General features: G+C 46.9%; 1 protein-coding gene across 1 annotated transcript in view; it reads right to left on the bottom strand.

Moving 5' to 3' along the window:
* The window catches only part of LOC147100733 (uncharacterized), a 290,852-nt gene that overhangs the window by 95,846 nt on the left and 181,010 nt on the right, over positions 1-13,996 (bottom strand). The window contains exon 8 of the mRNA XM_085967558.1: positions 2,774-2,896. Within this exon, the coding sequence (XP_085823684.1) occupies positions 2,774-2,896 (123 nt within the window). The remainder of the gene's footprint in view (positions 1-2,773; positions 2,897-13,996) is intronic.

The raw sequence follows: 13,996 nt of genomic DNA, 5'->3' as shown, positions 1-13,996 counted from the left end.
CTCCTTCTCCGAGTTCCCTACACGACTGGAGCCCAGCTTGTCAATCAAGCTGACTTCCAGGCGGGGAACCCGCCCCTGACATCGCACGCACGCTGTGGAGTTAAAAGCCGACCTTCTAGCTTTCCTGCCGTCTCCCGGGCCCCCCCCGCACCATGCGGGAGGGACCCGGGAAAATCCAGCCCAATGAATCCCATGTGAACTCAACCAGCTGCATCTCCTCCCATTGCGAGATTAGCAAACCTCAGAACAAGAGCTAATGGGATTGTAAATGGGTTACAAGTCCATTATCAAACCTCAGCCTAAGTGAGCGGCAATATTTGCAGGGTTTTTTTTGGGAACATGCCAATATTTGCAGGGGTTTTTTTTGGGAACATGCCAATATTTGCAGGTTTTTTTTTGGGAACATGCCAATATTTGCAGGGGGTTCCTAGGAATGTATCAATATTTGCAGGGGGTTCCTGGGAACGTGCCAATAGTTGAGAGGGGTGGTGGTGGACCCACACAGAAAGTTTGACAACCAGAGTTCTAGTGAAATGTTGACAATCCAATCCACTTCATCCAGCAACACCTGTTTCACATTGGCTAATAAGGCCAGACCCACGATAGTTAAGTGAGAGATGCCATGCAGCCATAAACCAATGATCCATTTGCCCTCTCCCCACCCCGCCTTAGTTAAATAAGGAAGTATCTGTCCTGGAGAAAACTCAGAAGAAAGACAACAAATTCTAAAAACAAGTTACTGAAACCTTTAAAGGGTTAAAAAGAAAATAATAATTTTATATGAAATAAATTAGAGTTTGACTCAAAACTGACTAAACTCAAAGCATAACAAGCTTTTCACATTACCCTGGGACTTGGAAAAGTACACGCATCATTTCAAAGTAAATTTAGTGCAGAGTTTCCAATGACTGAGTCCAAGAACAAGGAAAGTCCCTTCCCTCCGTAAGTCCCCCCCACTTGGAACTGATTTTGGTGCAGGGACTGCAGATGGAAGCTGCTGCCTCATTAACATTCACATCAACAATTTCTCAAATACTCGCACTGCTAAATGTTATTATTTAAAAAAAAATGAAATATCCTATTTTTGTTTTGCTTTGTTGCTTCACAACCACTGACCCCTATCCAACATCAACAGTTTGATAGTCACAACAGGAGGATCTTAGCAGTGAGCAGGGTCCTAGTTTGCCAGCACAGTTGGATAGAGTAACAATTAGGGCTTAATTGATTCTGTTCTGAAAGAAATGTAATCCTAAATACATGAAAAATGTAATGGGTGAAATTCCTCTCTTTGGTCATTTTAGTGAAAACATACAGGCAAGCCTAAAGTACAGGCAAGCATAAAGTACAGGCAAACCTAAAATACAGTCAAGCATAAAGTACAGACAAACCTAAAGTACAGGTCAGTATAAAGTACAGGCAAACGTAAAGTATAACCAAGTAACAAATGATGCAGCCACATCAACTTTATCACTTAAATCAGCAACAAAGATTTTCATCCAATTAGAACTCAACTTTCACTGAGAAAAAAATACAATTATATAGTGCCTTATGTCCCGAAAGCACGTTACAACCAATAGATCACTTTTGAAGTGTAGTCACTGTTGTTATGTAAGCAATCTTTGCAAAGAGTTTGTGCATAGTAAAGTCCCACAAACAGCAAGTGAATGTATGAGCAGATAATCTGTTTTTGGCAGTGTTGGTTGAGAGAGGAACGTGGGCCAGGACAGTGGGAGAACTCCCTGCTCGTCTTCAAAGAGCACCATGGGAGCTTTTACATGCACCTGAGCCTGCAGGTGAGGCCTCAGTTTAACATCTCAACTGAAAGATGGCACCTCCAACAATGCAGCACTCCCTCTCTACTGCACTGGCCAACCTATATTGTGCGGAGATTGAACCCCCAACCTCCTGACTCAAAGACTAGAGCCAGCTGAGCCAAGCTGACATTCATCTCAAGGGCTTTCTAGTGGTTAATAAGACAGTAAGACAAATTGATTCAACCTCAGATGAGGAAGGGCCTGAGTCAATTTGGGTGGGAAATGAATTGTTGGAAATTAGTGCAGACCATTAAGGCAAAAGGAGGACAATGAAATGTTTGTTAGAAACTGAAAGAATAAGTTAGAGTAGGAAATGGTGTAATGAGTCTTGATCTCCACACAGTGACGATGCAGCGAGGAGATCGAGTGTGTAAGATGGGGCACTTGGAGGTTACAGTTAGTATAGATTCACTGCAAGTGCTCAGAAAGGATCTGGATGAGGCCCTGCAAGCGGAAGACACCTCAAGTTATAGAAGGTATGTGGGTCCATGGGGATAGTGGCACTGGTCACCATGGTCACCTGGAGCTTCCAACATTCGAGCTTTAATGAATATCCCAGAGTTTTTACCGAAATTGTTTATTTCCTCTGTTTTTTTGTCTCTCTCCCAGGAGATTGTGTGGTTATTGGAGTGGAGGTGGGGTGGGGGAGGGTTGGGATGGCGCTGTCCACTGCACCGTGTCAGGATGAGCCAGGCTTGATGGACTAGCAGGTCTTTTCCTCCCCTTCTTTTTCATATGTTTGTCAGAACGAGGAAGGAAACTAAGAGCATGACCATACTGGTATTGATAGATAGACAAGAAAGTTTGAGGGAGATTGGAGAGTAAAGCTATCAAATGACAAGCGTTTTCTTGGTGAATTTGGCTCGAAACACTGTGCTTTCACCTGTGGGTGTTGAGTTTGAATCCAGACAGACTCGGGGCAATGCATCAGTATATGGAACTGAACTGTCAATTCTCACCTTCACATGTACAGCCATCCAGACTGAGCCGATACCCTGCGTGACAGCCACACTCGTATCCTCCAGGGGTATTGAAACAGTCCTGTTGACAGCAGCCAGCACCAGCGTCACACTCGTCCACATCTGTGTGAGGGCAAGACAAATTCTGATCAGCTCCTCTGAGTAAACTGGATCACTCCGCACCTGGCATTGTTGGTGCCCAGACCCTAGGTTTGGTGCCCAGACCATAGTGCACCTGTGCAGATTAATTCATGCCCCCATCCTCGAATTACCGAGTCAGAGCTCCTCGTATTCATGTTTTATTGGTGCCCCCAATCCCCCACAATATCTGCATTTGGTTCATCCCCGTCATATCAATGTTTCATCAAACCAGGCTCCCAACCCCCTCCTCCCCATATCTGTGTTGTACTCCTCACCCCTCCACTCATATCCAGCAGCCAACCCTAACAAATTCCCAGGCTTGAGACTGTTGATCCTGTGGCATGTCTGCCCAGGGTTTGGAGACATCTCAATCAAACAATGGTGTTAAACTGATGGTTTTTGTTCAGATAATGTTATAGAGTCATAGAGTCATGCCGGCTCTCTGTAGAGCAATCCAGTCAGTCCCACTCCCCCGCTCTATCCCCGTAGCCCTGCAAGTTTATTTCCCTCAAGTGCCTATCCAGTCTCCCCTTGAAAACATTGTGTGTCTCCGCTTCCACCACTTCCGTCGGCAGCGAGTTCCAGGTCATCACCACGCGCTGCGTAAAAAAGTTTTTCCTCACATCCCCATGTTGTATAATTTAAACAATTTAAAGAAAGAACTTGCATTTATTAGAACATTAGAAATAGAAACATGAGGAGGCCATTTGGCCCTTCGAGCCTTTCACGACCTCAGGACGTCCCAAAGCTATTCACAGCAAATCAAATATTTTTTCTGAAGTCTCGTCACTGTTGTAATGTATTTAAAAGCAGTTCATTGCATTTGGTCCCTGACTCTCTGGTAACTTCAATACCAGCAGGCGAGACAGCTCACTCTCAAGTGGCACCTAAGTACTATATAGGAGACACTCAATACCCGGGTTAGGAAATTCCTTGGAGCTGCTCCTGCTCCGCGATGTTACTCCCACGAGGAGTGCGGGCAGAGCCCGGTTTACACGATAACGCTGGCAGAGCGGGAGCGAATTCGAGGAATTTCCGGCCGTGGTGTTTGTAATGATATCAGCAAATAGTGATGGTATTTGCCTGTTTGATTATGATGCCTTACCAGCATATTTGCCTGTTTGATTATTTATGCCTGACCAGCAGAGGGCATGTGAGAGAGCGAGTTTAGTTTTGGTTTAGTTTTAGATGGATCTCTAACATGGTGTCTCCTGTAATGCTGTTAACTGAGTTGAACATACTTTAGATTAAAAGACATTCTCTTTCATGAATGTGTCGTCATTGAACCCACATAGAAATCAATACATGGTGTCAGAAGTGATTGAAAGAGGTGAAGAGGAAAAATCTGAAGTTAAATCAGCTCTCCACTGATGCGCCATCAATTACTCAAAAGACTGAGGTTAAGCGAGTAACAACCAGGCTTTTATTAACTAAAGAATGAAGGTCTTGTCTCGAGTGGTCGACCCGTCCAGAATACTAAGGGACTGGGAGGTAGTCACTTATATACCTGGAATAGTGGGAGGAGTCAGCTGAGGCATGTCCAGACCTGTACCTAGTGGAATACACATACACTTACAGACAGGTATAACAGTGGTTTACCACATTCACCCCTTGTTTAAAAATGAGTCCGGCGGGGTGAAGTGTATTTAAAACTTCGTGTATTGGAGTCTCTCCGGAGGTCTTGTCTGCCGCTGTGATCGACGTGGCGATGGCAGGGGTGTTGGAGCTTCCGGCGGCGCGTCCCGTGTAGGCTGGTGCACTGGAGTGTAGTCCTCGTGGGTGACGGGCTCAGGCGTGCCGGCTGCTGGGGTTGGATATCGGGTCGTGGGGGGGGGGTGGTAATGGGTAGTGGGTTACAGCGGTCCCCAAGGGTGCGAGGTCTCGTATGGAGACTGTGTCCTCCCGCCCGTCCGGGTACGCAATGTAAGCGTACTGGGGGTTGGCGTGGAGGAGGTCGACCCTCTCGACCAGGGGGTCCGTTTTATTGGTCCTCACGTGTCTTCTCAGTAGTACCGGCCCTGGGGACGTCAGCCATGGCGGTAACGATGTCCCCGATGTGGACTTCCTTGGTAACGCCAAAGGGAACCCTAAGGAAGTGATAGAGGCGGCCGTTTGCCTCAAAAGCAGTATACTGGCTGTCTTCAGGGCGGATGGGGAGCTGGTGGTACGCTGATTTCAGGTCAATGGTCGAAAAGACGCGGTACTGCGCGATCAGGTTGACCATGTCAGCTATGCGGGGGAGTGGGTAGGCGTCCAGCAGGGTGTAGCGGTTTATTGTTTGGCTGTAGTCGATGACTAGGCGTTGTTTTTCGCCGGTCTTAACGACCACAACCTGGGCTCGCCAGGGGCTGGAGCTGCCCTCAATAATCCCCTCCTTCAGGAGCCGCTCCACTTCGGTTTTGATGAAAACCCTGTCCCCAGCACTGTATCGCCTGCTCTTTGTGGCGATGGGCTTACAGTCGGGGGTGAGGTTAGCAAACAGTGGGGGGGGTGGGACTCTGAGTGTGGAGAGGTTGCATCTGGTGCGCGGCGGGCAATTTGGAGGCTGCTGGCTGCGGACTGTGAGTGGGGGGCGGGGGCCACCGAACGCCATCGTAACGCTTTTGAGGTGGCACTGGAAATCCAACCCCAGTAGAACGGCAGCGCAGAGGTCGGGCAGGACCAGGAGTTTAAAATTATTGAACACAGTCCCGTCTACTACTAGTGTCACCACGCAGTAGCCGCCAATGTCCGCTGACTGGGACTCGGAGGCCATAGAAATCCGCTGGTGCGCAGGCAGGACTGGGAGAGAGCAACGCCGCACCGTGTCAGGGTGGATGAAGCTCTCTGTGCTCCCGGAGTCAAAAAGGCAGTTTATTGCATGGCCGTTTACCTTAACGTCCATTTTGGACCGAGCTAGTTGGTGCGGTCTCGTTTGGTCCAGCGTAACAGAGGCCAGCGTAGGGGTCGGTGTGTCGCTGCGGGTATCAGATGGGGGGGGGTTGGCGGCCTGCTGCGTCCCGGCTGGTGTCCAAGATGGCGGCGTCCATGATTCCCATGTGGCTGGAGTCGTCCAAGATGGCTGCTGCTGCGGTGGTTCGCACATGGCTGGGGAGGCCCAAGATGGCGGCCCGCACGGCCCACACGCGGCGCTGTTGGGGGCCCAAGATGGCGGCTCGCACGGCCCACACGCGGCGCTGCTGGCGTTCGGGGTGGCTTTGGCCTTGCAGACACTGGCGTAGTGTCCCTTTTTCCCACAGCCTGAGCAGGTCGCATTCTTTGCCGAGCAGCGCGCTCTGGGGTGTTTGGCCTGGCCACAGAAGTAGCATTTCTGGCCTTGGGATACTGCTGTCTGACTTTGGGACACTGCTGCGGTAGTTGGGCCGTCGTTGGGCTGTGGCTGGGGTGGCACAGTGCTATGGGGCTGTCCTACCGTGTCCCAGGTTGTCGTTCCCCGCGGCGTCCACGGTGCAGAGGAGTAGGCATCCATGCCCCGGTAGGCTGCGTCCAGCGTTAGTGCAATTTCGGAGGCTTTGTCGAGGGTGAGGTCACTCTGCTCCAGCAGTCGCTGTCGGGTGTAGTTGGACCTGTGGCCCGCTACGAAGGCATCCCGGATCAGTTCCTCCGTGTACGTAGTGGGCGTTACCGCCTTACACCCACAGGCCCGGCCAAGCGCGGACAGAGCTTGGAGGTATTCCTCAGTCGATTCCCCAGGTTGTTGCTTGCGACTCCCCAGTAGGTGCCTGGCGTATACTTCGTTCACAGGGCGCGTGTACTTGGTCTTGAGGAGCTGGAGGGCGGCTGTGTACGAGGTCGCGTCCCGGATGACTGAGTACACTTGGTGGTTCACCTTGGAGATCAGGACAGACAATTTGTTCGCATCCGTTACGACCGCAGTGGAGGCAGTCAGGAATGTCTCGAAGCACATGAGCCAGTAAGCAAACTTGGTGGAAGCGTCCGCTTCCCGACTGTCCAGGTCCAGGCATGCTGGTGTGAGGATCTTCTCCATTATAAAAAATTTAGTTAATAAAATTGATGCGCCATCAATTACTCAAAAGACTGAGGTTAAGCGAGTAACAACCAGGCTTTTATTAACTAAAGAATGAAGGTCTTGGCTCGAGTGGTCGACCCGTCCAGAATACTAAGGGACTGGGAGGTAGTCACTTATATACCTGGAATAGTGGGAGGAGTCAGCCGAGGCATGTCCAGACCTGTACCTAGTGGAATACACATACACTTACAGACAGGTATAACAGTGGTTTACCACATCCACATATTAGCAAGCCAAAAGAGAACATCGTTACTTACCATTGGAGAATAGCTAACGAAGTGAAAAAATGGTAGGATTACACCCACTGAGCTTCAGTTGACAGGTAATGTGGCTTAAAATTGGAGGAGGTTCAAACAACGTTTGGAGTTGTATTTAGCAGCAATCGGAGCTGACGAGAAAAGTGATAAAATGAAAGCGTCAGTGTTCTTACATGTCGTGGGTGATGAAGCGCTGGAGGTGTATAATAACTTCACATTCACTGCTGATGGAGACAAAATGAAGTTGGATAAAATAATGGAACAGTTTGAGGCCTACTGCATACCTAAACGTAATGTGACGTTTGAGAGGCACAGATTTTTCACATGTGTACAGAAAACGGGAGAGACTATTGATCAGTATGTGACTGAACTGAGAAACAGAAGCAAAACGTGAGAATTTGGGGGACTGACAGACTCGCTGATAAAAGACAGACTGGTGTGTGGTATTCCAGATAATGGTCTAAGGGAAAGACTGCTAAGAGAGCAAGATCTAGACCTGGGAAAAGCCATAGCACTGTGTAGGGCTACAGAGACTGTGAAGTCACAGGCAAAGGAGCTGTTCAGTGACAGTAGCTGCAACGTGGATGCAGTGAGTAAGAACGGACACAAACCGTTTAACAAAAAGAGCGCCAATGTGAAAAAAGAGGCGTGGCCAGCAAACAAAAATGAAAGGGGCAATCGAAAGTCATGTCGTCGATGCGGTACACAGCATACACCAAAAAAGTGTCCAGCATATGGGAAAACATGCAATAGTTGCAACAAAAACAACCATTATGCCCGTTGCTGTAAGAACCAAGCGCAACAAAGCAAGGTCCATACAGTAGATGAAAGCGAGATAGAGGAGTTCTATGTAGATGTTGTGTCTGAAAACATAAAAGAAAAAAGAGACTGGATGTTGACACTAAAAGTGAATGACATACACATTCCATTTAAATTGGATACTGGAGCACAAGTTAATGTGATATCAGAGACTGATTTTAAGAAAATTAGACCCAGACCAAAGATACATGGAATCAAAGTGAAAGTGACAGGATACTCAGGTACTGATATACCAGTGAAAGGAAGATGCATTGTCAAAGTGACACACAAGGACAGAGAGCACACGCTAGCATTAATCGTGGTGCCAAAGGATGTGCAAGCCATACTAGGTTTAATAGCCTGTGAGAGACTGAACCTGGTAAAGAGAGTCCTCATTGTGGAAAGCGAAGGAGAGACAGTCTATGATGAACTCATGAAAGAGTACAACGACCTATTTCAGGGTCTAGGCTGCCTTCCAGGAGAACACACGATCAGAGTAGATAAAAGTATGCCAACGGTCATACATCCATGCAGAAAATTCCGTTTGCTCTTCAAAAGCAACTGAAGGCAGAGTTGGACAGGATGGAAAGCCTGAACGTGATTCAAAAGATAGATGAGCCAACTGAGTGGGTGAGTTCCCTCGTCATTGTGGACAAAAAGAATGGAAAGCTCAGAATTTGCCTGGATCCAAGAGATCTAAACAGAGCAATAAAGAGAGAGCGCTTCAAGCTTCCTGCACGTGAGGAAATCATGTCACAGTTTGCAAATGCAAAGTATTTCAGCAAGTTAGATGCATCATCAGGATTTTGGCAGATGAAACTGGACGAGGCAAGTTCAAGACTGTGCACGTTCAACAGTCCATTTGGCAGATACAGATTCCTAAGGTTACCATTTGGCATTGCCTCAGCTCCTGAAGTGTATCACAAAACTATCCCTATGATCTATGAGCACCTGGAGGGAGTTGATACATCAATGGATGACATCATAGTATGGGGAACCACGAGAACTGAGCATGACGAGAGACTGAAAAAAGTGCTGGAAGCAACAAGGAAAACAAACCTGAAGCTGAATAGAGAGAAATGCCAGCTCGGGGTGACAGAACTGACATTCGTGGGAGATATCCTTAGCAGTGAGGGCATCAGACCTGATCCCAGAAAGGTGTCCGCCATTGAGAATATGCCAAAGCCACAATGCAAAAAGGACGTGCAGAGGTTTAATGGAATGATCAACTACATGGGTAAATTCATATCCAACCTCTCAGAAAAGATGGCGCCACTGAGACGACTAACTGAAAAGAACATAGAATGGGAATGGAATCATGAGCATGAGAAGTCATGGAGCGATCTAAAGAAACTGCTCACAGAGGAACCAGTTCTGAGGTTTTATGACCCAGCGAGACCCATCAAGATATCATCAGATGCATCACAGAGTGGGCTCGGTGCTGTTCTTCTGCAAAAATATGACTACTGGCAACCTATTGCATATGCATCGTGCTCAATGACAGACGCGGAGACGCGATATGCTCAAATAGAAAAGGAGCTGCTCAGCATCACATACGCCTGTGAAAGATTTCACCAGTTTGTGTCAGGACAAGCAATCAGTGTAGAGACTGACCATAAGCCCTTGATTGCATTGTTCCAAAAGCTACTAAATGGATGTCCGCTTAGAATACAAAGAATGATGATCAGGCTGCAACGCTATACACTGAATGTTGCGTACACACCGGTGTAGTGTCCGTGTGTAGATAAAGACACTGAAGACAGGAGTTGGTTCATAGGTATTTACTAAGCAAGTCTGGGGGGGGTTTCTAAAGGATATACACAATACACAGGCTGATATAGCCCAAGTGGCAATTACCGGCATTACGCACACCTGGGGCTCTTAAAGGCACATACACCACAATTCCTCCCCTTCTAGCTAACTAGTACATCATATTTTAAGTAATTATTAATTACATGTTATATGCAAAATAATATACATTGCTGTATTAATTAATTATAAGTTAGTCTCTCAGGAGGCTTCCTGACTCGGTCCGGATAACGCCTCGGGGGTGTAGTAGTTTCTGGTGGTGTAGTAGGTTCTTCTGGCAAGGCTGATTCGGCTTGAAGGCCAGTGTCGGGTTCATCGGGCTCCAGTATCACCGGATCGGAGGTAGATATGGGTATCTCTACTTCATCGTTAGATGTATAGAGTGGTGGTGTAGGTTGTCCCTTTTCGGATGACTTGATGATTTGGTCAGCATGGCGCCTTATTATGCTGTCTCCGATGTCCACGGTATACATCAGTGGTCTTAATCGTGTGCAGATAGTTCCAGGCTGCCATTTCTCGGTACGGTAGTCCCGGGCCAAAACCGGTTGGCCTATCTGGAAGGCCCTAGTTGGCCTTTCATTCATGCCCTGAAACTGCCAGTTCTCCACGTCCCTTCGGATGTTGGGCTTGACCAAATCCAGCCGGCATCTTAGGTTTCTATTGTAGAACATCATGGCGGGAGTTTGGTTAGTAACCATATGCGTTGCATTCCTATATGCAAATAAGAAGTTATCCACCTTGTGCTGAAGTTTTATGTCTTCATTACCCATGGCCTTGATGGCCTTCTTGAAGGTCTGGACAAACCTTTCAGCCAATCCATTGGTGGCGGGATGGTATGGGGCGGATGTGTAGTGCTTTACCCCATTTCTGAATTCTTCGGACACAAATTGCGGTCCATTATCAGAACATATCTGCTCCGGCAGCCCATTCCTGGCAAATATGGTCCTTAATACTGTGATGGTTTTTTCCGTGGTGGTGGAGGACATCTTTATTACCTCTGGCCACTTGGAGTGTGCATCAACTGCGATTAAGAACATTGAGTCCATAAATGGACCAGCAAAGTCGATGTGCACCCTTTGCCAGGGAGATGAGGGCCACTCCCATGGATGTAGAGGGGCCTGTGGCGGAGCATTTTGGACCTTCTGGCATCCTAGGCAGCTCTTGGTCATGTCTTCGATGTCTCCATCGATACATGGCCACCATACAAACGCCCTAGCTAGGTTCTTCATTTTCACTCCACCCAGATGCCCCTCGTGAAGCTGCTTTAGCACTTTATCCTGGAGTTTGGGTGGAATCACCACTCTGGATCCACACATCAAGGTTCCTCGGCACACTGACAGCTGTTCTCTTCTTTGCGAGAATGCTGGCAACAGTGGTTCGCCATGTGCTGGCCATCCCTTCACTGTTAAATCGTAGACCCGTGAGAGAGTAGGGTCATTTCTTGTCTCCCTTTCAATGGCAGAATTTGTCACCGGTAGACATTCCACTATGGTAGAGTGGAATATCTCTACTGGGTCTACTGTAGGTGCCTCTTCTATCGTTGGCAACGGTAGGCGTGATAAACCGTCAGCATTCCCATGCTGTTTTGACCCTTTGTATTCAATGTTGTATTGGTGTGCCCCTAGAAAAAGGGACCACCTCTGTAGTCTTTGTGCCGTCATAATGGGGACACCTTTTTTAGGGTTGAATATGGAGATGAGGGGTTGATGGTCAGTCAGCAAGGTAAATTTTTGTCCGTGTAGGTAATGGTTGAATTTCTTCACTCCCCATACCAGGCTGAGTGCTTCCCTGTCTATCTGGGCATAGTTACGCTCAGCTGAGTTCAATGAGCGTGACGCAAAAGCTATCGGCCGTTCCGAGCCATCAGGGAATCTATGGGACAATACCGCTCCTATGCCGTAAGGGGATGCATCGCACGCCAGTCTGATTGGTAGTGATGGGTTGTAATGAGCCAAAATTTTCTCGGATGTGATTAAGTCTTTACATTTATGGAAGGCACGCTTACAGTCTTCGTTCCATTTCCAAATCACTCCTGTGTGTAGAAGATCATTAAGAGGGTGTAGAATAGTTGATAAGTTCGGTAAAAATTTATGATAGTAATTTATTAATCCCAGGAATGACCTTAATTGTGAAACATTTTCAGGTGCTGGGGCTTTTATAACTGCTTCAATTTTTTCAGGTGACTTATGCAACCCTTCCTTATTAATTATGTGGCCACAATATGATATCTGATTTTGGAAAAATTCGCACTTGGGGCGATTTGCTCGTAGGCCTCGTTCTTTCAGTCTAGTGAGCACCTGCTCCAAATTGGCAAGGTGCTCGTTGTCGTTTTCTCCTGTTATAAGGATGTCGTCTAGGTAGCATTGAGTCCCCGGAATCCCTTGCAGGACTTGCTCCATAGCTCTTTGCCAGATAGCTGGAGCTGATGCTATTCCAAAAACCAGTCGATTGTACTGGTACAGGCCTTTGTGTGTGTTTATTGTGAGATACCTTTTAGAGGTCTCACTCAACCTCCATCTGTAGATATGCCTGTGCCAAGTCAATTTTTGTGAAACGTTTCCCTCCGGATAGTGAGGCGAAAATATCTTCTATCCTCGGAAGAGGATACTGTACCGTGTGAAGGACTGGGTTTACAGTCACCTTAAAGTCCCCACAGATGCGAATTTTTTTCTGTTCCTCAGAGTTATTTTTCAATGTTTTTTTCAATACTGGAACGATGGGTGTTGCCCATTCGCTCCAATCTATTTTGGATAATACGCCTGCCTTTTCCAAATTCTTCAGCTCTGCCTCGACTGCCGGACGTATTGCGTATGGCACCGGTCTTGCCTTAAAATTTTTTGGAATTGCTGTATCTTCCACTTTTATTGAGGCGGTGATGCCTTTCAAGGTTCCTAGTTTCTCTTGAAACACTTCTTTGGCGTTGACCAAGATGTCTTTTAATCGTTCAGGTATGATGTCATCATTGTTTTTTTCCTTACTGGTCACCGTCAGTGCCTGAATGGAGTGCCAGTCTAAACGTATCTTCCTTATCCATTCACGTCCCAACAACGGTGGACCACCATCTTGTAGAATGTATAAATACAACTTTTGTATTTCTTTGCCGTTGTATACCACAGGCACCCTTATTTTTCCTTTGGGGTAGACTTTCTGCCCCGTATATGTTTTTAAGATAATGGATGTGTCTTTTAGAGGTATATGCGAAAATAGCCTCTCGTAATCTCGTCGATTTATTACGGTTAGAGCTGATCCTGTATCTAGCTCCATTTTAACTGGGGACCCTGCTATTGTGAGGGTAACCCAAATGGTTTGGTAATCCTCTTTGGCAAGTACATTATGTAATTTGAGACAGCTTAGTCTCTTGTTTCCGGAGTCGCTATCGCTATTCTGGTCTTCGGAGCTATTGTCCGTCATCATTTGTACCTTCCTGTACTTTTCTTTATTGATTTTTTGTTTTCTGTCAGTGGATTTATTTTGTCCAGATTGGCATACCCGTGCAATGTGTCCAATCTTACCACATTGCCTGCATGCTTTGCCCTTGAACCAGCAGTCCCTCTGGTTATGGGTGGATCTGCCGCAGCGATAACATCTTCCGAACTCCTGTGTCATTTTATGGGTGCCGAAGTCCTGTGTCTCTTGTTGTATCTCTGCAGCTCCTTTTGCTGCTGCTTCGTATGATACAGCCATACTGAAAGCTTTGTCCAATGTTAAATCTTTTTCAGAAAGCAGTCTTTTTTGTGTTCCTTCACTTAAGAGACCGCAAACAAATTTGTCTCGAAGATAATCCGATAGTCCTGCTCCGAATTGGCAGTACTTTGATAGCTTTCTTAATTCGTTTAGGTAATCAGCGTTACTTTCATTCTTGTGTTGATTTCTCTTGAAGAACTTGAATCGTTCCGCTATCAGCAGCGGTGTTGGGTTTAAATGCTCCTGCAGGGTATCAACAATTTCTTTAAAAGTCTTGTCCTTTGGTTTGGCTGGAGTGATTAAATTTCGTAACAGCCCGTATGTCTTCGCGCCCATTAAGTTCAGAAGTACTGAAGCTTTTTTTTCATCTGTTATTCCATTTGCAGTGCAATAAACCTCTACTCTTTCCACGTATGTGGTCCAATCTTCTATTTCGCCATCAAAAGCCTCAATATTACCAGATTTAGGCATTTCAGAAAAGATATGGCGCTTCCCGCGCTTTTT

The sequence above is a fragment of the Somniosus microcephalus genome, chromosome 25, assembly GCF_052327205.1.
Source record: "Somniosus microcephalus isolate GS21.2 chromosome 25, FLI_Smic_1.0, whole genome shotgun sequence".
In the NCBI taxonomy this organism is placed as follows: Eukaryota; Metazoa; Chordata; class Chondrichthyes; order Squaliformes; family Somniosidae; genus Somniosus; species Somniosus microcephalus.
This window is presented reverse-complemented; position numbering and strand designations above follow the sequence as displayed.